The sequence below is a fragment of the Seriola aureovittata genome, chromosome 23, assembly GCF_021018895.1.
Source record: "Seriola aureovittata isolate HTS-2021-v1 ecotype China chromosome 23, ASM2101889v1, whole genome shotgun sequence".
Classification (NCBI taxonomy): domain Eukaryota; kingdom Metazoa; phylum Chordata; class Actinopteri; order Carangiformes; family Carangidae; genus Seriola; species Seriola aureovittata.
In genome coordinates, this window is record NC_079386.1 from 9,336,244 (window position 1) to 9,360,633 (window position 24,390).

The 24,390-nt window shown below is 39.4% G+C and overlaps 1 protein-coding gene across 9 annotated transcripts in view; it reads right to left on the reverse strand.

Annotated features, from left to right (window-relative positions):
• The window catches only part of LOC130164158 (multiple PDZ domain protein), a 45,681-nt gene that overhangs the window by 14,324 nt on the left and 6,967 nt on the right, over window positions 1-24,390 (reverse strand). For 5 of the 9 annotated variants that reach the window (XM_056368680.1, XM_056368676.1, XM_056368679.1 and 2 more), the window contains exons 4-30: window positions 24,112-24,273; window positions 23,638-23,777; window positions 22,969-23,182; window positions 22,437-22,559; window positions 21,935-22,135; window positions 21,173-21,275; window positions 20,379-20,467; window positions 19,378-19,612; window positions 16,439-16,525; window positions 16,064-16,143; window positions 15,687-15,833; window positions 14,575-14,745; window positions 13,615-13,803; window positions 13,130-13,339; window positions 11,871-12,029; window positions 11,352-11,504; window positions 9,560-9,904; window positions 9,043-9,154; window positions 7,895-8,093; window positions 6,776-6,817; window positions 5,326-5,433; window positions 4,778-4,858; window positions 4,464-4,641; window positions 4,211-4,321; window positions 3,092-3,178; window positions 665-730; window positions 329-400 (exon numbers count right to left, since the gene is read on the reverse strand). In XM_056368680.1, the coding sequence (XP_056224655.1) occupies window positions 329-400; window positions 665-730; window positions 3,092-3,178; window positions 4,211-4,321; window positions 4,464-4,641; window positions 4,778-4,858; window positions 5,326-5,433; window positions 6,776-6,817; window positions 7,895-8,093; window positions 9,043-9,154; window positions 9,560-9,904; window positions 11,352-11,504; window positions 11,871-12,029; window positions 13,130-13,339; window positions 13,615-13,803; window positions 14,575-14,745; window positions 15,687-15,833; window positions 16,064-16,143; window positions 16,439-16,525; window positions 19,378-19,612; window positions 20,379-20,467; window positions 21,173-21,275; window positions 21,935-22,135; window positions 22,437-22,559; window positions 22,969-23,182; window positions 23,638-23,777; window positions 24,112-24,273 (3,864 nt within the window). The remainder of the gene's footprint in view (window positions 1-328; window positions 401-664; window positions 731-3,091; window positions 3,179-4,210; window positions 4,322-4,463; window positions 4,642-4,777; window positions 4,859-5,325; window positions 5,434-6,775; window positions 6,818-7,894; window positions 8,094-9,042; window positions 9,155-9,559; window positions 9,905-11,351; window positions 11,505-11,870; window positions 12,030-13,129; window positions 13,340-13,614; window positions 13,804-14,574; window positions 14,746-15,686; window positions 15,834-16,063; window positions 16,144-16,438; window positions 16,526-19,377; window positions 19,613-20,378; window positions 20,468-21,172; window positions 21,276-21,934; window positions 22,136-22,436; window positions 22,560-22,968; window positions 23,183-23,637; window positions 23,778-24,111; window positions 24,274-24,390) is intronic. The other 4 variants (XM_056368683.1, XM_056368678.1, XM_056368677.1 and 1 more) reach the window with 4 other exon arrangements.

The following is a 24,390-nucleotide window of genomic DNA, read 5'->3' on the forward strand; positions in this document are numbered from 1 at the left end:
GCATGTTTAGATAATTGAATTGTGATACTAAGCCAAAAATCTACAATTTGCTTAAGTCCACCAATCAACTGAGATCTGAGTGTTGATTCAGCTATTCTTTGAAAGAAAGTGGAAAAAAAACAAAAGACAAAAGATTTTCTGATGTTCTCACAAAAATGCACAAAGGAAATCAGACAGACAGAGGAGATGTTAGGACACATACAAGTGGATGCATGTACAGCATGTTAAGATTATCCAATACCATGACCTGTGTCACAGTAAATCAACACATCTGTACAAGCATGCACGGAAAGGAAAAGCGGGAAGAACAACACAGAGACCCACAAACCTTAAACGGGGTAGGAGTGAAAGGGTTAGTTGGGGAGAGGCGGAGGAAAAGTCTACTGTGACTGTCACCCTCCTACAGAGAAGAGACAAAGGGCAACAACTTTAGAAGACAACACATACACAGATATGACAGACATATGCCGCTGTTAACTTTCACAGCGCATCCCGAGTTCGTGTTGAAAAGTTGAGCTCACCGACTCTTGATCTGAAACACTGTCATATTTCAAACCTGGATCTTATTGCAGCGAGCAACACTTTCCGATAGCTGACTGTGAGACAACAACAAATACAGAACACTGATACAAGCTGTCAGTGCAGGGTCACTGGAAATACCAACCTTGTCCTTGTTGTCCCTTTTCACAGCTGCTGCTGCTCTCTCCTCGCTGGAGTCCGTTATCGATGACTGTTGTGTACAAGACGACACAAAGGTAAATCACCGCACTCTCGATCAGATTGTCACAATAAGAAACTTCTCATTAATTTGTGTCACGTACGTAGGGAGAGCAAATTCATAATATTCACTTCAATGTCACCACATAGTGAAAGATGCTGTATCATTCTGCTGCATACCGCAAAACAGTAATCCCATAAATATTAATAAGTTCATACAAAGTCGTAACTCTTCTGAGTGACTAAAACCAGTCTCATGCAACATATGCTCTGTGATGAAAACCCATCTGTTTATAAATGTTACTACTGAAGAAAAACTCCACATTTCTTAAACACAGAAAAAAAAAAATAAATAAATAAAACCTTCGCTTGTTTCCTCTAGCTAGCTAGGAGTCTGGCAACACCAGACTAAGAACTGAAGCACACACACACACACACACACACACACACACACACACACACACACACACACACACACACACACACACACACACACACACACACACACACACACACACACACACACACACACACACACACACTGGGCCATGCCAGAACATTGATGTGTTGAGTGAAAAAGCTTGCCCAGCACCGCATGTCTATCCAAGCTTGACCATTACTCCCCATTGATCGAGCTTAAAAGGTTTTGCCAGAAATTCTGGCTTTCTGAAAAAAAAGATACTGCAGTTTACACTTCTTCACATAATAGCAGCGTTTGTGTTGACTGCCTACTGTCTCATCAAGTTGTCGTCTTTACATTAGCAGTGAGACACTTAGGGTGATGTTTCAGGGGTAGTTAGGAAAAAAATGTGCCTTCACAGCTGGGGGACAGAAGGAAAATAAAATGCACTTACAGTAAAAGCCCCAACTATGATTTTACTTTTTTTGTTTGGTGCAACATAGCGACGCGGGAAAGCGCAGCTGAAGAAAAAGCGCCGGTTCAGAAACACATATAAATGCAAGCACACACACACAAACAGATGCAGAAAGTTTATGGTAATCATTTTCCTGTCAGAAAGCAGAGGCGAAAAAGGGTTTGTATTTTGAAACAATTTAGACCCATTTTAATGGGACTGATGGGCATTTTGATATTGAATATGTTCTGATGTGGTAAAGCGACATGCAGACTGAAACCAAATTATTTGTAATATTGTTGTAACACACACACACAAGTCAAAGCAGTGCAGGTCAAGCAAAAGACACACCCATACACAAGCAGGCAGACACAGACATGGGGTAGCTTTCTAACCTGAGGGAGGGCAGGTGCTAAGTAGGTTTGATTAGTGCAGCAAAGGCTCGACCCGCGGTGGCTACTTAGCTGCGGAAAGGGCAGGGGTGGCTTCGAAAAGCAACACACAGGATCAACAAGCTGACAACATGAGGAATATTTAATGTGATGGCTGAGTCTTTATGTCAAAATTGAATCGGAGGCCGTCCAGGAGAAAAAAAAAAGCGAGGGGTGTACGAAGGACAAAAGCACCTCAGGTTTTATTTAAATGAGGAACCATTAAAGCAAGCGGTTTCCTTCAGGACAGCAGTTTCCTCTACATCAAAAAAAAAAAAAAAAAAATCAGAGTAAAGCCTCTTTCTCTGAAATAGTTTAACAAAATGTTTCAAAGATTCCTCCAGGCTACCTAGAGATTATTCACTGCTTACAAAAGAAGGATTTAAAACTTAAAGGGAAATAGCAAGGATATGCTATTATGCTCTCTAGGTGGCCCACAGTGGCTGCATTTAAAAATGGCATTACTGACCCACCTAAAGCACTTAGAGATATCGTCCAATCAGAACGATATTTTCCAGACTATTCAGTCTATTTCAGAGGATGATGACTGATGAATTTCAGAGGAGCTGCAACTCAATATCAGTGACTTTTTAGTTAATGGGAAAGATGTCGTCGTCGGTAGCAATACAATTTCAATAACCCCTGTGGTTAAATTGCTTTAGGAATCTAGTCTGGATATGTATTGAATGTCAGCATTACACACCTTTGGCATAGATTTTTTTTTAAAACACAACTGCCGGTGACAAAATTGATTTTACCGCTTGCCGACCTTTTTGATTAAAAAATAAATCATTGTGGGTCAGGTCATTCTTACGATTAAGATTATTTCTGTGATAGAAAATAGAAAGGATCTCTGGATGTCAAAATTTGCCTGCAGTTCTTTTTCTCCCACACGGAATCTCCAATTCTATTTTGTCAGTATTATGTGTATATCTAAGATGCAGTTAAAAAAAGAAAGACTCGGCTGTGCGACTGTGTGAGAAAGGGAAAGAAAGAGGAGGCAGGAGACCTAATGCAACAAAGATTAAGTGTAATGGATGGCTGATGCAACAGAAAGAAGAGAGACAAAAAAGAGAAGAGACAGATTACCTGACATGTGCGATGTGGCATGCATGTGAAAGCAGTGGTGTTTTTCTCTACAGCAGGCGATGGAGCTGGGCTATATATTGACTCGGGCTGAGGAAGCAGTGTGGAGGAACAAAGATGGAGGGTTGAAGCAACTCATAATGTAACCGTAGTTACAAAAATCAAATATTAACACATGAAGTAACAGACATTTTAGAGTTAGCTCTAAAGCTAGTTTCCAGTTTTGTGCTACGTTAAGCTAACTGCCTGCTAGCAACCGATTTAGTGGACAGACACGAAAGTGATATCAATATCTCTCACCGAACTGGCAAATACATACATAATCATATTATCTTTCCACGTGATTAATGTATGTCCAATATTCACTCTCCTTTTAGCTCTGTTTTTGGAAACATCAGGCTGTTGAGGTAAACGGCTAACTACTCCACTGCTAACTTTGTCTGCAGTTTGGAAATGGTGTGCTGTATGTTGTGGGGGTTGAGGGCCTCTCTGTTCAGAACGGCTTCCTGTTAAAATGAGCTACTTTAAAATACTTTTTTTTTTTTAATTCTCCACAGTTTAATATGTGATTCTGTATTAACCCCCCTCTTTGTGTCCTTCTGAATGTGCTACATTACATTATGAGTTGCTGCAAGGCTTAATGAGTAACCAGAATGTTAAGGAAAGCATGTGGGAATATCTCACAGATAACAATGCATGAAAAGTGATTGACTATGAAGAGATCTAACACTGGAGCCAAGCCAGTAGAAGCCCCAGCAGGAAACTACTTAGTCATGCTTTAAAAGCCTGAGGGCACTTTCAAACAACAAACGATGTTGTTGATACGGTGATTTTCAAGTGAGTGTTGTACTTAGGTTAAAACTCACTAATATATTTAAAATGCCAAGCAGGGCTTGTTGTTGCTGTTATAAAAGAAGACTCTCTTTCAACATTCAAAAGCAAACCAGATACTACAAGGGTTGTAGGCTACATTTGAGTTTTTGAAAGTGCCCTGAATGGCCTGTGCAGATAGATACACTTAACTTTTACTGGAGGTGGAAAAAAGGTATAGGATGAAGAAATTGTGACCTTTAGATTTTGAGTGGGTTAGTAATTGGTTTGAGAAGTATTACACAGACTTACCCTAGGCCTGTGAATAATACTCTGGACCAAGAAGGAGACAGGGTTGCCTGCCCTGCGTATGGCCTCCACTGCCTCCTCATGACTAGCATCTCTTAAATCTACACCATCCACCTGACAAAGAGATATCAGAGAAAAAGAGTTGGGCACGCACTTGGATTTCTTTTTTTTTTCATGGATTTTTCTTCATTTCTCTCAAAAACAACCTCAGGTTTATTAGTCATGTATCCATGGTCTGTGACTTGAATTCCTTTACCTCTACAATCCTGTCTCCAGTCTTCAGGGTCCCATTCTGTCCAGCAGGACTGTCCGCAAGAATGTGTTTGATAAAAATCCCCCTCATCACTTCTCCATTATTCAGGCGGCTGCCCATCCCTCGGCCTCCGACGATGCTGATGCCCAGGGACTTGCCTGGCTCTCTGAACAACTCCACTCTGAGGAAGGTATCAGTATCAACATGCTAGATTTTTACTCTCCGTGCTCTGACTCTTAATGATTTGATTCTGCAAACTGTGTCATGGACGTGTTCACAAAAGCACAGAAGGTTAGATACAATGCGTAAGTACTCACAGCCTAGGTTGGTTCCAGTTGCTGTAAGAGGCACTTTCCTCTCCCTCCCCATCTTCACGCTCAGGGAGGTTAGGAATATTTCTAAATAGATTATAATGAGGAAAGAAAAGTTTGATGAATTTTAATTAAAAAAATGTATTAATGCGATTGTCAGGGGTTCATTAAAGCTCTAGGGCTTAAAGGAAGCTTGTGGAGATTTGATCACTAGAGTCCCATTTTTGTTTATTTCCCATCTTTCTACTGATTGATAGGGAGTGGTGGTAACACACAAAGAGGCACTGCAATGCCCCAACAAAAACAAGAAAGAAGAAAACTGCTAGCTAGAAAATGTGCATGTAAACATTGCACGATAAAAAAAAAAGGCTTTTTTGAGAGCGGAAATAAATTTAACATGTTTTTTTGGCCTCGTGGATTTACACAATGTGTTTTGGTGAGAAACACTAATGTAAATTTAACTTTTGTTTGTTTACAAGAAATCTCAACAGTGCCGCATTGAATTTATCTGGCTATCATGAGAAAAGTTATTCTGGTAGAGTGTGAGAACATACTTTGGTGCTGGAACTGGGAGTGGAGCCGCTTCAGAGAAGACATCATCTTTAGCCTGCTCTAGGCTGGCCTTGTACTCCTCTAGATACTCTGCTGGAACATAAGTAATGCTGAAGACACACACACATACACACACGCACGCACGCACACACATATGCACTCATATGAGTCAAACTAAACCAAACAATTTAGCTTTCTCCATTTTTAGAAACTCCATTACCCACCTTAGTGGCAATTACCCACCTTAGTGGCAGTTATGCCCCTGCCCTCTCACTGAACTCGCATGTTAATTTACCAGAAATAGAGAACCGGCAGTCAAGTACAAACTGGTATCAACGCATTAAAACTACCTCCTTTTTCATTAAACAAAAGAGCGTCTTTTAAATCTGCTCATTCAAATTCAGAGGCTTGTTTTTCTCAACTCCATCAGATTTACCTCACAAGACTGCAGCAACACTGAACTCAGCTTGTTTCTCAGCAAATCCTCTCTCCCTATCAACAGCCCAAGGTGAGATGTCAATGAATTATATATAGGCTCTTGACATCTGACTGTTCAAAACAGATGTTTACCTTCATAAAAGTCTGAGCAAATCATGTCTCCTATCACCTATTGTGTGATGAACATGTGACAAATTTGAAGGGCGTATATTATTAATTCACAAGTGAGTTACTAATTCATGCTAAGAAATCAACTAAAAGCTAACTGACAAAATCTGATACCCACTTAAAACCCCATTTCCGCCCTTCAGAGTTGATTCTGAAGGGCACATTAACACAGTTGAGTGACAGAGCTTCAACAGATGGGTTGATTTGGTTTTTTAAACATGCCGGCATGTGGACAGAGAGGGAAATGAATCCCAGTGAAATGATGAAATGGATGAGTCATTAAGAACATCACAACATGCAGAGAAAGATATGGGAGAGCTTAAATACCAATGATCACTCTAAAAACTGTGAGTTTAAGATGTGAGTTAGAAACTGTGTTCGTCGTATTAGTCACAGGAATGAAAGAAAAGAGGTTAGGCAGCGAGATAAGCACAATGAGTAAGTGATGCAGTCAGTCAAGATTTATCCAGAAATTATTTTGACTTTGTGTGTTAAGTTCTGTTGCAGGAAGACAATTTTTCAATATATGCTGGTTAATGTTCGAGTGTAACGTCACAGCATAATGGAAATGTTAATCAAGGTATCTGAATGATATTAAAAACAGCATCCTCATCAGCAGAATTCCACATTTACAGTAAGTATTGTATTTTGTAGTTTTCACTGTTTTTACCCTCACTCACTGAACAGAAGTGACTTCATAATTCTGTGTCTGGATAAAACTCTTTAAACAGACTGCAGTGAAGCCCGGCAGCAGATGGACAGAGTGAGAGGAAGGAAAAAAAAAAAAAAACGAAGACGGCAGCTTCTTGCTGAAACACCACAAGTGTGGAAGTTAGTCATACTCACACATAAAATGGGCACAGATCGTCCTCAGGTGAACAAGCAGATCTAGAATGTGAAGAGTTGGCTTTTATGCACCGAAGCTAACACACTGCCAAGTTTAGTTCAGCAAGCAGAACTTGTACAATACCACATCCGATTTACCTTGAAAAAGGTTGGGAGGAATGTTAACTCCTTAAATGCATCATATAGCTTAGGCAGTAAAATTGGAGTGGAAGTAATAGAATGAACTTTTGTCTGTATTTTCAGCCTGTATTCACATTTAAAAAGAAAGAAATCCCTGGCTTATTAAACTGCAACTCTGTAACACCTTTTTACATCACCCAGAGTTCATGTGCGTAGAACCCTACAATACATACAATACATATATTACAAATGGCAACATGTATTGTTTGCAAGATATGCATACAAGCAATCCTGATGTAATTGAGGTTGGACCTTAAGGTGCAATACGCATTAACTTTCAAAAAAATATGGCAAACACTAGACAGCTCTGCTACTCTCTGTGGTTATACCACCATTCATTTTTCAACAGCAAAGAACAACAATCACAAGACCTTGGCACTGTTACCTCAGTACTTTTTAAATACCAGGAGAGAATCAAAAACCAGATATACACACAGTTTGCCCAAATGCCATATTCCTGGTCTCAGATATCTCATTGCAGGTGTCAAACTTTTACATCAAAATAGCTCCTGCAGTGTACTAAAGAAGGCATTATGAAAATGTACCACTCATAGAAATGTCAGTGAACTATAATTAAATCAGACCAGAGCTGCGGTAGAGGGGACAATCAAGCTCCTGCTAAAACTCAAACAAATGAAACCCTAATGGGAAAACTCATTCTACAGATCCTGATTTGATAATACTATATTCATTTTGTTCAGGTAGAGCTAGAAAGCATTACATTACACATAAGCATTTGAGAACCTTGACACGTTTTGCTTTCACATTATTAAATTGTATTTTCAGACCAGTATCACAAAACATAATTTTGGTATTGGTACTGAAAGTCACAGCATTATGGCGGCACTGTTATCAGACAAATTCAACTCATACCTTGTAGAGTTTCAGTAATAACCATGTGTGCATCTGCTCTCTATCAACAGTCTCACAGTGTCTTACCCCATGTCCGGTGCAATGAGAGAGTGTCTTCGCAGCATGGCACGAGCCTGGGCGTTGGTCAGGTTGGCAGTGGGCTCTCCGTTGATTGCCAGGATGAGGTCACCGACACCAAGACGTCCATCGCGGCTAATTGACCCTCCGTGGATGATACTGCGGATCAGCATCCCCAAACCATCTTTCATGGCGCACACCGTCATGCCTTTAAGGTAGATCACAAGTATCTGTTACACCCCAATCATGGATTTGGATCAGTAATGATTACAAATACTTTATTAAGATATTACAGCAACTGGTTCTGGTTGTAAACTGAACTCCTAGAACATAGAACTGTGCTCAGTTGCGATCTATAGGGACACTTTAAAGAGAAACTCCATTACGAATGAAAAAGTACAAATCAGAGTTTTCAGCTCTGCCAGGAGAAAACGTCTTCATGTCAGAGCAAATAATCCTAGAAAGTGTAACAGCATTCACAAATTTGGTTTTTCATACCATCCTCAATGGAGTAACTTCAGAGTGTGGCATGATATATCGAGAGACTTTTAGAGAGTCTACCTAAAACTTAAAAAGTTAAAATAAAAATGGTTTTCTTTATCCAGTTGGGAGACGGTGTGGTTGAAGCCTGAAACAAAACTCCCAAATGTAACAGCACAGTATGCGGGAGTTAATTTGCAGAAATCATAACATTAGTGTGGTCTGTTTAAGAGTGGATTTGAAATTGATTTTGTAAAAAGGAAACAAATCCCAAACATATTATTATGGAGGCAATTTTAAATCGACCACCAAATAAAGGCCTTCAAAGAGTACTAAAGAGCAAAATGGGGTACTGTTTTCAATGAGACACTGAGGATTTTAAAAACTATCTTCATAACACCTATTTGTTTTAGAAGTGAAAACTTAATTTTCTCTGAACCAGTAGCAGCCCCGTGGGCAGGTTTTGAAATGCAAATCCCCGGTATAGCAATGGAATTACCCTTTCAGACTGGAAAACAGCCAAAAATCGTGCAAATCTGGCATTCATGAAACAGAACCCAAAAATAAAGGCCAAAGACGCCATTCAGTGCTACAACCTCATTTACACTTCTGTGAAGGATAAGGAGAAAAGAAATAAAGAAGAACAAATAAAAGAGTGTGAAGAAATTATCACAAACCAAGGCTGGAGTTGCCCTTGACAACTGTGATAGTCCTTTCAAAATTGCTCCCTGAGGTCAGTGCTGCCTTGTCACCGTCTTCTGCTGATTCTCTCACACCGGCCTCCTCGTCCTTGAGGGTGATAATTCAACACAGTTATTCATGAAAGAAAATGAAAACATTAGTGTGGATTCCAGACGAAGCGCTCATCTCTAGAGAAAAGGCAGGTGCAATGAACTGTCTGTGGAATTGAATATAAAACAAATAAGCTTCAAATTTTGTTTATCTAATATTTGACAAGAGCCTCACATTCGACTCAGGAGAGGTTAGATGTTACCTTTTAAAATTCCACTTTTAAAAGTATGATTATTTTGTAGCTCCTTAAATGCACCTTGACAGATCTTTGATGTTCACCACACGTCAATCACTACAACTCTCTCATCAGTTAAACATCATCTTATTTTTTTAAAGATTTACTGACTTACTATATGTTACATCCTCCAAATTTATGTTTGGTAGTTAGACAGATTATTTCACCTTCATCAAAATCTTTATATCTCCAATATCTCCAAAGGGGATGGGTGGCTCCTTCTGGTAGTGAAGGGACTCCACAGGTTCCTCCTGTACGTTAGATCTGGTCCCTATTTCAGCGAACGGGCTGAATGAGTTCGAGGACTCCACTGGTTCCTCTCTGGTCGAGTGCTGAGCCAGGAACTGATCAGAACTGCTTAATATGGCATTAAAAGCCGGGACGTGACCTCTCAAACTCGGAGGGGTGAAACAGGCCGACTTCTCTGGTGAGAACACTTGAGTGTTGTCTCCGAGGCCGGACGGTGTTGTGAAGCGCGGGTGATCAGCCAACAAGTCCAGGCGAGCTGTCAGCTGGGGTAAAACATAGCATAGCAGCTGAATGAACGTTCCCCTCTGTTAGTTAGACAATTGCCCAACAGGGGGGGATTCATCTAGCTCAGTCGCCATCCTGCCCTCCTTGTAATGAGCCATAGAAAAGCCATCAGTGGCCAATAGAGAACAGCAGAAATTACTGGTGATCTTGAGAGTGAAATGCACAAAATGTAGTTTCATTATAACAGCATTTGAGACTTTATTAGAACCGGAGTGGCTAGTGATGAATCTCTGCAAGCAATTCCCTCTGGGGGCCAGAACAGAAGTATGAATCTTTAAAAGTTAAAATATGCAAATATGTAATACACGTGGGGCTCAATAAGCAGACATGTGAAGCTGAGTAAAAAACAAGAAATGGGGAGTCTAATTTTAATAGAACAGTGTTATAAATTTGGGATGTGCTGAGCTGTGACATCTATAGGTGTAAGTATTCTCAGGTATCCCTGCAAAGCAGAGGTCAGGTATGAACAAATAATCAAACAAATAAAAATAGAAAAATTTACAATCAACATTGAAAAAAATGACAGTTTCTAGTATATTGTGCATGTTTTAATCCAACTGTATTATAGTTGAGTGTTGATAGTATATGGTATATGTACAGTAAACCAAATAATATAAATGAATCACAAATTTCACAGAAAGAAATTACATTATTGGTCTGGTTTGGTCTGTTATTTTCATCCAAGGGCAAAGTTTCCTTATTATAGAGAGTGTAGTGGCTAAAGTGCTTATATGGAGTTCATATATATCTTTCTGTGGTCTTGAACTGTACAACCAATTCCAAAGCTAGACACCAGAAAATCAAGTAACACGACTGTAATCTATCAGTGCAATCATGAGTAAAAGAGCTGTCACTGTTTCACTGACGGTGACTTTGAGGCTATATTTGTGGACTCACTATGCCTATTTGATCTTAAACACCCCAGGTGACCTTTATATTGTCGTTCCATAAACAGGTATAGACCAGAAAGAGGAAAAAAAAAACATCCATATTATCCATATTGTATTATGTCATCCATATACTGTGACCTTTGGTTAAAATGGAAGCACAGATACCCCTAGGAAAACACTTCGTGCAGCCCTTGCTCTTCTTTGTTTATTTTCTTATAATTTAATATCCATTTGGGGAATTGCTGTTCTAGGGGCACCTAAGGCAACAAAATCAACCGCAGCTATACTCTTCATATAACAACAAAGTCAGTAATGTTGTTACTGCCTTAACAAAGAGAGAAAAAAACATTTCTCATGACATTTTGGCTCCTGAAAGCAAAAAAAACAAAGGAGTAATGACTACATGCTTTACAGCTCATTCGAACAAAGGGCACTTACTGTTGCAGTAATGGAATGAGGGAATAATTTCAAGCTGTGCTTCTGTTTTCAGTTTTCTTATACTCTGTGGTATATAAGAATATAAATGTTTGCTTACCTTAGGTGTGGATGAGTGCAAGTAATCCAGGTCTGCACTACAGCCGCTGCCGTGAAGTGCAATCATGGATGCCTGGAAAGTGTCGTCCTCAATCCCAGAGTAAGTATGATCTAACACCTTGTCATCAGAGAGGTCTGCTTCACTGGTGTCAATCTGTGATAATAGATGATCATATCACTAACTGGGACAGAAAACCTGTCTTAAATAATGAGAAACTTGGTGAATTATCCAATCACAGACAGCTGAAATTAACATGCTATTCTACGACCCTAATGTCGCTAATGCTAAACTTATCTAACTTATCTCACTACAGAATACTGCTAGTACAGCAAATCCCTTAACGTCAACACACTGCCTATATAAGCTAACTGTTGCATGATTACAAACAAACAAACAAACAAACAAACAGACCACTCTTGGTAAATAATTAGGCAGAAGCAAATATCACATGTACAACTTGTTGTCCCCCTTTTCAACATATCCTCTTTGATTTTTCAGATACTCCCAAAGCTAACTAACCAATGCAGGCTCTGCTCGGTAAACGATGCCCTCAGCCAGATCTTCTTCCTCTCCTTCTTCAACCAAAATACTGTTGAAGTCAAATGAATGGATGGTGGATGATGATGTTATTTCCTGCTCACCATATGGGTGTGGAGACTGGGAATATCCACATATTCCCTAGGAAAGCGGAGAAATTCTTTCAGTGTCTCCAGCTTTATTAAATTTATTTTTCGATTGTTTTTATGACCAAATCAAGTAAAAAAAAATGTATTAAATTAGTATGGAATGGGAGAAAGATGTTAGGAATCATTAAGAAACTTTATACATTTACTATAGACTTAAAGAATGATCTTGGTCTATGCTTTCAAGCAGAGAAAATGCTCCAAATCACACATTCACAATTTATTTGAATTAATTCTTAACAGAACAGCTCTTAAACATTTCACATGTATTGTTAAGGACGAGCTCTGGATATTGATTTCATGTTGCATGCTGCTCAGACAGAGACCGTATAGGAAAAGTAAGACGGCATATTGGAGGATTACACTTGTCAGGCTCAATTTTGAGAGGCAATACAGCAAAATACCCCTCAGAAGTACATTCCACGTCCTGCAGGAGAGTTGGATAACCCCACAGAAGCTTCCTACAGCTCTGTAATCCAGCTAACCTTGGCAGCCCAGAGGTCTCATTGTGTAATCCAGTGGCAGATTCAATACAAGAGAAATGCAGCTCTAAAGCCGAAAGAATGCGAGCAGTTTTGCAGCGAGAAACATCCTGTACAAAGAGTACAGGTGCCTGGAGCAATGAACATGCCACTGGACAGACTTAATGTTTTGACAGGTGCCCCGATGTGTTTAAATGAACAAGAGGGTCTGTGCTTTTGGAAAATTCAAGAATATAATCATGAAATAAAGGACAAAGAGCATTTTAGGCTGGTCACTTCCTCTGAAAGACCAGTGGGTGGAATGCTAAACCATTTTCCAGCATGAAAAATTGAAGCCCTTGTAAACTGAAACCTTGTGACTGGTTACTAAGTCGAATGGTATAAAGACAGCCTGACTCACAACCTCGCACACACACAGTGATAAATCCCTGGCATGCTGAACAAATTAACAAAAAAATCACAAAAGCATGTATAAAATTCTTAGTGTACGCCAACAGATACGCATATACGAGTCCCTTTACCCCCAATGCAGTAGTCACACTCTACCTCCTACTGTACATTCAGACAGATTTAAAGCAAAGAAAAAAGAGAGAATACTAATGCTAATGCTTACAGGCAGCGGTTTGGCGACTCCTATCTGGACCTTGCCGAGCATGGCCCCCTTCAGGGCCTGAACGGCATCCTCCAGACTGGCGTTCTCCAGGTTGGTGGTGTTAACATACATGAGTCGGTCCCCTGGCAACAGTCTGCCATCATGCTCGGCCACACCGTTGGGAACGAGAGAGCGAATCACGATCACCGTCTTGGCAGGGTCCAGTGGGTCCTGTGGTGGAGCCGGCCCAGTAAAGTTAAGTGAGAAGAGGTCAACCATCACAGCTTTCAACTTAGATGAAAGTTCCAGGAAAGTCACTTTAAATTTGGTAAGCTTTGTAGAGTATGCCATAAGATTACGATATAAACAATGCAGCAACATTTATTAAACTAACACTACACCAACACATTTGTGTAAAATAAGCCAAAAAATTATATTTCCTGCCACCACAATAACATGTACTGTTTTTCATGAGACTATCTATAATTCCCTATAAGAATTCCCACCTGGTAGTCCAAAATGCTGAATCCCAATCCCCCTTCTCCCTTCTCGAGCTCGATATTCTGGATCTCCAGCTCCCACATAGCCAAAGGAGATCCTATTGCCTCCTCTGTCACATTATCCTGTGTCGCTGCGGCTGCTGTGTTCACCTCTGAGTCTTCAACAACCAGCACTCTGCTCAGATCTATTTGTTTCTGCAGAGGAAAAACCCAAAATCTCTATGTAACAGCATGCCTTCCCCACTTTTACTCCCAGCCCATAGGCTGCTACCCTCTAGTTGTGTTTCTGGCTCAGGTTTCTGGCAGTAGATAAAAGGAAAATATCTTTGGGATGGTAGGGCCTTAGTACATTATCACAGATAAAGCTGGAGAGATGAAAACCCGTTCCCCAAAGGAAAGCTGCTTTTGATGTTTCATATATCTAGCAAATGTTGCTGGCAACTGCTGGTGAGGTATTACTAGAATTGGTCTTAATAAACTTTCAGCCTCCCCAGCTTATCACTAAGTCTTAATCCATCACGGTTGGCAATGTGGAAAGCCAATGGAGCGATTGACAGCCCAGGCTAAGCTAATAATGGCTGATGGGTTATAAAGGAGGAGGAGGACTTATCGTTCTCCAATCATATTCCCTTGCTTATATACAGGGGCGAGGAAACATTTTTCATGATGCATTACTGTATGTCAAGCTGATGTAAGGACTTTCCAACTCTCCTCATATGTACCATCTCCTGCATTGCTCTCCTAGTAATATAGTCAGCATGATTTTAGTCTTGAGAAGGAAAAGATTAATCTTACATTTTTATTCTTCAAACAACAAATTCTTTGTGATGGTGAGTTATAAAAAAATTGCATTTCAAACATAATATTTAAGCATAGCATTGTATATGTGTACACATACTGTGTATGTATGTATATATATATATATATATATAAAAATTATTATAGCGTAGCAGTGCCAAGTCATACCTTCAATTTAGGTGTTGTGGACAAAGCCTCTGATTCTGGTTGGAAAGCATCCGTGTCAGTTGGCAGGTGAGGGGCGGGCCTACAGCATATCATGTATACACAGAGTGGAAGCTCCTTCAAGATTCTTACTACTTCCTTGTGTGTCTCACCAATCAGAGATATGCCATTGACCTGTGCCGGAAAATAATCATCTTAGCACAGAACGAAAATAAGTACAATATATAGGGCTTAAAGCAGTCTTAATAGTTTTGGGGCTATTTTAGGGGAGTAGAACAAGCTGTAAACTCAATATTGACACATTTTCAACAAAATTGTTGTGATTGTTAGCAAACAATTGCCTATTTATACATCCAGCAGAGATGGAGCAACATTTGCATTTATTTTATGTTTCTGGCCATATTGACATATTTCAGTCTAATATTCACTCTCTATTTAGCTGTAGTCTGATCTGCACCAAATCCTGAGGGAAATGTTGTATCTGGCAATTTAGCTGCTAAATGCTAAACTGTGTTCACTGGCTATTTGCTAACTTAGTCTGTTGGTTGGTGCTGAGTAGGTAGAATACAGTGGGATTTTATATCTCTTTTGATGAAAACAACTTCCTGCTGCAAAACAGTTAAGTTGCGGGCTGTAAATCCAAAACAAAGTGCTGAAAGATGGGAAAATGCTCAGTGGAACTGAAGGGAAATGCGCCCAGGCGTTGATTCTCTGTGGTTTTGTCACTATGAGAGCCTGCTTTCATCTTACACATAGTTAGTCATCAGACCTTCATCTTTTGTTAATATAGAAATATTGCTTTGTGCAGCTTTAATTTATAGTTTATATTTTATCAGTTCCTGTGGGTGAAATACAAACACTGCATTTAATCTTTATATACAGTACCTTAAGTCGTGAGGCATTAATAATTTTTGATGTTTTTGTTCATGTCTCTCTTTTGATGTAAACACTACATATCACTGTAACATAACGTCCATAATTGCCCCCCTCAGCAAAGTCGTTTTCTAAATAAGTATAAATATTTAAACTTCTGTAAACATTAATAGCAAATGTAACATAAAAAGGTCTACACTGTTGGTAGTTAAATGTTTTATTTCATTGAAGTGACCACGTACCTCAAGCAGTTCATCTCCATTGAATAGCTTGCCACAGCGACCAACAGGTCCCTCAGGTAGAACAGAGCGGATGTAATGATGCCCACTGTTGGCTTCTAGATTGATCCCCAGGCCACTGTTCTCACTGAACTTCTCCACCTGAGCCACCTTTCATGAAACAACAAACCATATCTCAGTTAGCTGGTTGAAAAGTTTTATCTGTAAATACTGTATGTTAATGAGTTAAGCCCCTTTGATTGCTTACGAAGGTCATCCTTACTTTTATGATACCAGTTCTGAGCTGTTTACCATTAAGAAGCAATTGCACTGGAACAAAGTTGTGGTATGTATAATTTGATGCATGAGAGAGAGGAATCCACTTTGAAAATGAAACTTACTACAACTTCATTACTTGGACCCAGAATCCCCTGCCATTTCTTCATTAGTTCTTCTTCTTCAAAGAGTGTTAACTTCATTCCTTGGAAAACACAATACAAAGTGCTTGTAATAATATACAAAACAACATAAAATAAAGGCAAATTTATGATAAATCATTCAAAGGACTTGTGATGTGTTCAAGACAACTTTTATCTGTGCCTCTTAATTTTTTCCCCTCCTACACTGTCTGTGAAACTACTAACAGCATCCATCTCAGTATTTTCCTCATATTGTGTGTCGCTAGTCAGTATGGTCCCAACAAGAAGAACTTATCTGTCAGATGTGTGCTCCCTGTATCTTGGCTGATGCACTTAAAGAAGAATCCAAGCTCCTACCATTTTTGTCTTCTGTTAGCTTATCCGTGGCTGGGCTGACATCAGATCCTTCACTCTTTGTCTGGAGCGGCTTTTCATCTACAGTGACTGTAAACACACAATGAACAGCCGGTCAGGCGGAATCAGGCATCAGCACACACACCTGACATTACAGTCACACAGCCACTCACAGCTCATATACATACAAAGATACACAAAAATATATATCAGTGCTGAATTAATTTGTAAAAGTAAGCATGTGTTTATTTATTTACCTATTTCCCTACCGGTCCAAAAAGAATATGCATGTCCCTGATGATGTTAACAATAACGATAAACACTCCAGGACTTTAAATATATGTTTAATGATCCTGGTACTTTTTTTTACTACTTCATGGTACTGTTTATGTCTTTGGAGTTCCACAGGGCACCAAACTGGTCGCCCATGAAATTACTACTTATGCGCCCGAGCAAGCCATGGTCTACACTTCACATCAGCATCTTTTAAGTGCCAACATTAAACTAATACTAGCTAGTCTGGTAAGTGAAAAGGAACTCAACAACCCTAATAGTGACTTGACAACAATCTAAGTGCATAGTTTCATTCAATATCCCACACACCATTAAATGACCTGTTACAGCTTTGTACACCAAACCTACTGTATCATCTCGTTCCCTAAGCTAAAGGTTTGTTAAAATGTGAATTAATTACTCACTAAACTGTTCTGTTTGCACCCAGGGAGCTGTAGAGATATAACCACTTAAAATGATAATTTGTGCCCTTTTGTAGTGCATTTGAAGAAGCCTCTTATCTCTTTCTTTATTATGCTGTATATTACACTCACAAAAAAGTCCTGCACTGTTATTTTCTGACAGCAGCCAAGAAATTACTTCTCAGTAAGGATCGAAAATATCCAGCATTTACCGATTATTGGTATCATTATTTTTTTAACCGATGACCAATAAAATTAATTTATTTAAAAATTCGTTACTTTGGGTCTAATTCAGCCGCCTGTCTCTGGTCTGTAGTCACCGCTCTTTGGTCTGGGGCAGTGTCCCGCCCACTATACGATCTGATTGGTTACACGTCACGAGTAATAGCCTATCACGCTGAAGGCTGCTGTGTACACAGACGGTAACAAACAGCAGCTCCCTTTAGCAAACGGTAGTAGTGCGTCGGAGGTACGAGAACAGACATCACTGAGGTTGTAAAAACATCACACCATCACAATCTTCTACACTTATGTTAAAACGACACCACACTCCGATGAAAAAGTTAATCTATTGATCCAAGACGCCCCGAGCAAGAGAGAGAAGGGTGCGAGAGAAGGAAGCTAGCGCCAACTGCTAAACTAAAGTAAGTAGCAGGTCTAAATAACATGTAAAACAACAGCTGATTTAGTCTAAGTCGCTCAAAGGCGAAGAGAACGCCGGGTGCAGGAGCAGAACTAATGTAAGTGTAAATGTACAGCGGGTAGTTATCCACTGTGATGAAGAAAATAGCAACATTAACTGTGTTTAAACAGAGCGACAAAAAACGCCACCAGAAACTCCAGTGACTGGAGATGAGACACTGCACTGCACTAACCACTGTTACTAAAAAGACATTTTACTACAGTAGACGTTAAATCACTGTGTAAAAATGTTCTCAGACAAAAGTGAAAACTAAGTCAGTTAAAATGTATTTGAGTAAACGTGTTACTGCGTTACATTTTAAAAGTGGAGGGATGACACATTTGGTGATAATAATAAAATATGATAAAAGTCATAAAGACTATCTTTAGGCTGCCAGGTGTATCCGTTCACAGTTCATCAGTTTGCAGCTTGTGCAAACAAATAATCATTACTAATATACACTCACTTCTCATTTTATTAGGAACATCTAGATAAAACTTAGAGTAGAGTAATAAAACAGCCTTGCAGTAAGTCCTCCTTCATGAAGGTTATAATGTTCAGTGTTTATTAAAATAGTTTTAGACAGTTGTTGACTCAACTGTGTGAACATTTGGGAGGATGTAGTGTTTGGAGCTGTATCACATTATTCAGAGGGGTTTCTGTTATTTATCCTAGGTAAGTGTCCCTATACAGCAGTAGTTTTGTGTTGGCATATCGGTGATCGGTCTCCTTGATTACCAATAATCGGCATCAGTATTGGCCCTGAAAAAACCATATCGGTCAATCCTTACTCGTCAGTCTCTTTCTGTCAACTGCTGGCTGCTAGTTCTTCTGCAGGTTTTTGGGCTAGAACGTCCTGGTGCCAAATCTAATCACTTTCAATCTCCACATACTTGTGTCAATACTGACACAAAACAATTTATGCAAATTGCTTTTCTTGCTTCTGTAATAGTCTGAAGGTCCTGTCAGGACAGTTGGGAGATGAGAATATTTCTGTTTACTCTCTGACTTTCTTGTTTGTTGTCAGTATAAGAAAACACAATATACTAATAAGCAGTGCAGTTCCCTCTCTTATTAGGGGAAAATTATGAGTAATGTGGATGCACTCTCTCAATTTTAGAGGAACCCCCTGAATGGCAAAAAGTCAATTTCAATATTAACTCCCAGTGCAAAATGTTTGCTCAACATATTAATAAATAAATCTCTCTGTGGCAGAGTAAATACACCTGCTACATATTCTTTCGAGGGACACTTTTCTCATTCTGTATTTTATCACAATGTTGATCAGTTTAGACTGTATTAGAGTGCAACTCAAGTCAGTTGTTTTAATATGTGCCTGGAGAAAGTTCTGTTTCTGTGCTGTAACAATAGTGATAAAAGTGACTGAAATTTCCATTTGGAGTCACAGGGAAATTACTCCTCACTGCATCATGAACACTCCTGTCTGAGCCACATTTACACATCAAATGACACTTTTTTCCTGACAGGATGATGAGGAACAAGGATTCTATTTTTTTTTTTTTCCTATCCTCATTAAATTTCTCTCATTTTATCCTTTATCCTACCTTCCACAGCCTCCTCAGCCTTCTTCCTCTCCAGCTCGAGCTCCCTCATGACGGTGGTGGTGGTGGGGATGGTGGTAGAGGGGGGCAGGATGGTGACACTGGGGGACACAGCAGGGGGGATCTCATCAGGCCTGAAGCCCCGCCGGATCAGCTTAAGATGGACTGTCTGGCCGGTATGTCTGAGCACTTCCACAGCCTGTTGATTGGTGTATCCCTGTATGTTTACACCATCAACCTGCAGAGGGCGATCATTTGTGAGCCAATGGATTTAATCGGGGCAAAAGACCTTGTGCATACATTACGAACGTGCTTAAATGCCATCAATATTCTTGTTTGACATAGGTCAAATTGAAATAAAAAGGATCAAAGTGATTATAAAAACCAGCAGGCATACACAGAAACAAACAACAACAAAGTGCTGCACATGGGTATTCCAATCTATTTTAGCAATTCACTTTATTTATTTAGATCATTGTGGGCAGGTGAGAACAATTTAATAAATTCATAGCCAATTAAGTTCCTAATTTGAGTCCCAAAGCTCATTATCATTTATACTTAAGGACAAAACTCAATCAAGCACACCCACCCACACACACATCAATATACCCGAACAAAACAAGAGTTTGGGAGAACTTGAGGAAAAACAGGCCGACATTAACATGGTGTTTCAAAAGATGAAGGAAATTACACACAGTTTAACTTCATTGTTAATGTCCTGCAGTAATGAAATTAAAACTTAATTGCTCCATTGTGCTAATTCAAGACTCTTTTTTTTTTTTTTTTTTTTTTTTAAATATTCACAGTCACAAAAACACTTTATGAACTATCAGTTAATTGTGAATTATTCAAAATTATGTATCTCATTATTTCCCTCCACTGACTGAATGAGTAAATGTGATCACTGTAATTGATAATCCAAAACATTCCCTGCATATTTTACCTCATGCAATTGAAGACAGAGAAAATAGTAATAGCTACAAAGAGCATAATGGGGTACTTACAGCTATTATCTGGTCTCCCACATGAATACGGCCATCTTGATCTACGGCGCTGTCTTTTGTTATACTCTTGACAAAAATACCAGAGGGCTCTGAGAAGTCAAAACAAGACAAAAAACATTAAAGGCATGAGGAAGATTGCCATGAATCATGACATTAAATAAGACACAAGGAGAAAAGGAAACGGATGTGGTAGAGCTTGATGGTAAGAGTCAGTCAGACAGCATGTTTATAAGTCATAAACTTTGATGTTTTGAACCCGGTGCACTTAAGCCTACCTTGGAAATAAAAAGAATGTAGAGCACTTTTCAGGCAAGGCAGTTAAATATTCAATTCAATTCCATTCAATGAATATAACATGCTATAATAAAAGGCCTTCTGTGGTGCTATTTATTGTGGCTAATGGCTAGAATTTTTAAGGCAGATAGAAGTGAAAACATATTTGAAAGTTGCATTAATTGCTTGTTTTTGTTTATTTATTTGACTTTTTTGCACATTGAGAGCAGTGGAAAAAGCTAAAAACACAACACTGACACCACCATATAAAGTTGCTTTATTGTCAAAGTGTTTACAAACGACTGCCATATCCATTAGACATGGAGCAACATTAGCATTCATTTCAAGCTGTGTTTCTGTTCTCCTGATAAATATAAGTTCCGATATATTTCATCCATTGTTTATATGCTAGAAAAATATTGATCAATGCAGCTTTTAAATGTATAATGTATGTATGTAATTAATTATCAATATGATGCTTAATTTATTAAAATTATCATCTATTGTGAGAAGGTACTCACCTGAATTTTTATCTCCAACATATCCAGCAATGGTGATCCCTAGTCCCTGGGCGTTCTTGGTTAGGCTCACATCAAACGCTTCAGTCTCATCTTCCTCATAGCCCTGTGAAAAGATGAATGCGAATGACAAGTCAACATCAACTAAGCAAATAAAAGTAAAGGATAAATCATTTGACAACAGTTGAAAAGCAAGTCATGACATTTGAGTCATCTGACTGCACCACATGTTAACCAAAACACAGTTTTCAACTTTGATTAATGAGTTCTCTGAACTTGTCAGCCAATAAAAAAAAAAAACACACAGCTTATGTCTGGCATCAAAAGGGTGTTCGTCATTAAATATAGTGAGTCACTGAAATTCATTCACATTTAAATTGGGCTGACTGTTGAGAATAGCCATGGAATTGCTGCTGAAGTGCTGTTCCTGAGAAAGTAAAGCAGCATCTGCACTCAAAAATGTGAGTCACAGGTGATATAACCTGCAATATTCTTTAATTCCATTTATCCAGGGCTGTCAAGAGGTAAGAACAGATAAAACTAGAGATGAAAGACCTGAACTTAAGGTCTGAAGTGTTCTTGATATAAGTGTATAACTCTGAATGTGTGTCATATATGATAATCAATCATCCTCTTGATATTGACAAAGTGTTTTACAATAGGGATTCTTCAAATCGTGAGATCAATTTTGATTTGATTATAAGGATGTGTATCAACTTCCTGTCACTTTTTTGGTTTACAGTACAGTGAAACAGCCTCTCTCACCTGTTGTTCATTGACAGTGGGGAGCACCACAGGCATTACCGCAGAGACTGAGGGATTCTCGTCTACGGGACCCCTGGTAACCACCAGCTTCACCCTGTTGCCACACTGCCTGAGGACCTGTGCCACCTGTTCACTGCCCATGCCGTACAGGTCAGTTTCCCCAATTCTCAGGATGTGGTCTCCACTGCGCAGGCGGCCATCCTGAGGTAGAAAGGTTTTTTTTTTAGTCTTAGTCTGTGTAGTTCCAGTAGAAATCAAACCTATAATGAGACTGTCACTACCAAAGAAAAGACAGAGTGACAGTTAATTCTGTGCTTGCTTGCAATTAACTCACTCTCATTACACCCAGCTGACAAGAGTCATCTCTCTACAACACTGAAAGTGTCATAAAATACCAAAAAGTCATCTTTTTATAGTATTCTCTGTATAAATAACTATTAACAACGCTAAAGCCTCCCAATGCCAGTTCCCAAAGAAAATAGAGATGCATTAATGCGATCACCTGATCAGCTATGCCTCCAGGGAGAATGGTTTTGACAATAACTCCAGTGGTCTTGCCTCCCACAATACCAAATCCAAGGCCAGTGCCATCGTTGACCAGCTCAATTGTCTCCACGTGCTGCCACTTGGTAGAGGAAAAAGAAAGACACAATACGGCTAGTGTGAAGTCTAGAAATGTTGTGGGAATACTTGAGAGATTAAGAACGTAGAGTTTCAGTTATCCAGTTAAAACATTAAATATCTACAAAAGCTTTGGCTTTGGATATGTAATATCCATATGTATGTACATATGTAATATGTAAAAGGTGTATTCATTGGAAATATGGTGTTGTGGTGGATTGAGATGCTTCTATGGGTCTGTGCATATGTGTGATTTGTTATGTGAATGTCAAAACAAGCATGTGTGCATATTCGTAGCATATGCATAAACTGGAAGAGTCTAGGTCTCCACTTAAACGTCTGGTCAGACTGTGAACCCTGTATGTTCTCATACAGAGCACTGTTCTCTGTTTGCTGTATGAATGTATTTATACCGCGCTGGAGTTGGCTGACAGTGTACTGGCAGCAGAGGGCGTGCGGGACACCACAGGACTGGTCAGCTGAGGTATTGGTCCTCTTGCCACTGTGAGCTGCACCCTCTCTGAAGCACTCTGCAGGATGCCTATGGCCTGCTGGTGGGTCACTGTCTGGTCCAGGGGCTGGCCATTGATGGACAAGATCTGGTCAGCTTCTTTGAGCTTTCCATCACTGTATGGACAGAAGCAGAGAGTGTCATTTAGAAAATGTTGTCAGAGACACTTGTCTGACACTTAAACTCATTCTGTCTCTGATACTTGTTTCAGTGACACTGTGATTTTGTCATTTTTGCTTGCAGTTTTGGTTAGATTTTGTTCAATTTCTCTGAAGGTTAAAATTGTATATTTTAGTTTTTGTTCCTATTTTAATTAAATTCATTAAACTCTGGAAATGTTTTGAAGTTGTGAAAAGAATAGTTTCCACAGTTGTTATGGTTCATTCAAAGAATACATGAGAAAGCCACAGTCTAAGCAAAATAAAAATTTCTCTAACTTTTTAACTCTAATTCATCAACTGGCAAGATGTTGAAAAACTTTCTGGAATGCTAACTTTGTTGTGAAAAGATTTTAATCACATTTGAAATCTTTCATAGCTGTATGAATGATGGCATGTTGATTCATACATACCAGTGAGCCACACTCCCCGGTTGAATTTCCTGGATGAAGATGCCGAGCTCTCCGCGGTTCTCGCTCTTCAGGCCCACCACGCTGAAGCCCAGACCTCCTGACACTGGCTTCTGCAGCTCCACATGTGTCACATAGCGCCCCTGTGTCACACACACACACACACACACACACGTACACTTTGGCCCCCCGTGGTGATTCACTATAGCATCAAAGCTACAGGCAGCCTTCAGAAGTCTATTTGAAGTGCCTCAAGAGGGAAGAGCACTGTCTGGGGTTTCGACCGTCTTTAGTTTGAAGACTAATTCAAGGTGATCTACCTATTCACAGATGAGATACTGATTTGTCTTAATCTGGTAAAATAGGCAAAACATTTAAAAATGCTGTAATAATTCTACTGGGACCTGACAGAACGACACTATATTAGCCTTTAATATTACACTGACATCATAACACAGACGTTTGAGTTGGTTATACCTGTGCCATGGACTGAATAATATGATCGAATTCTTCGGTTGACGTCTTCCCATTAATGTGTGTAGCAGCTGGTATATCTGAATAGGAGACATGGCTTCCATTGGGCTTCGCCGCTGTGATGTGATCGGCAGGGTCACTCCCACGTGATGCTGGGACGCTCCCCTGAAAAAAGAAATAAAGAGTATAATATAATATAGAGATTATTCTGATATGCGTTTTCACCTAAATACACGTGTAAAATAACACTATAGTGGCAAATCAAATTGAAAAGGACACTGG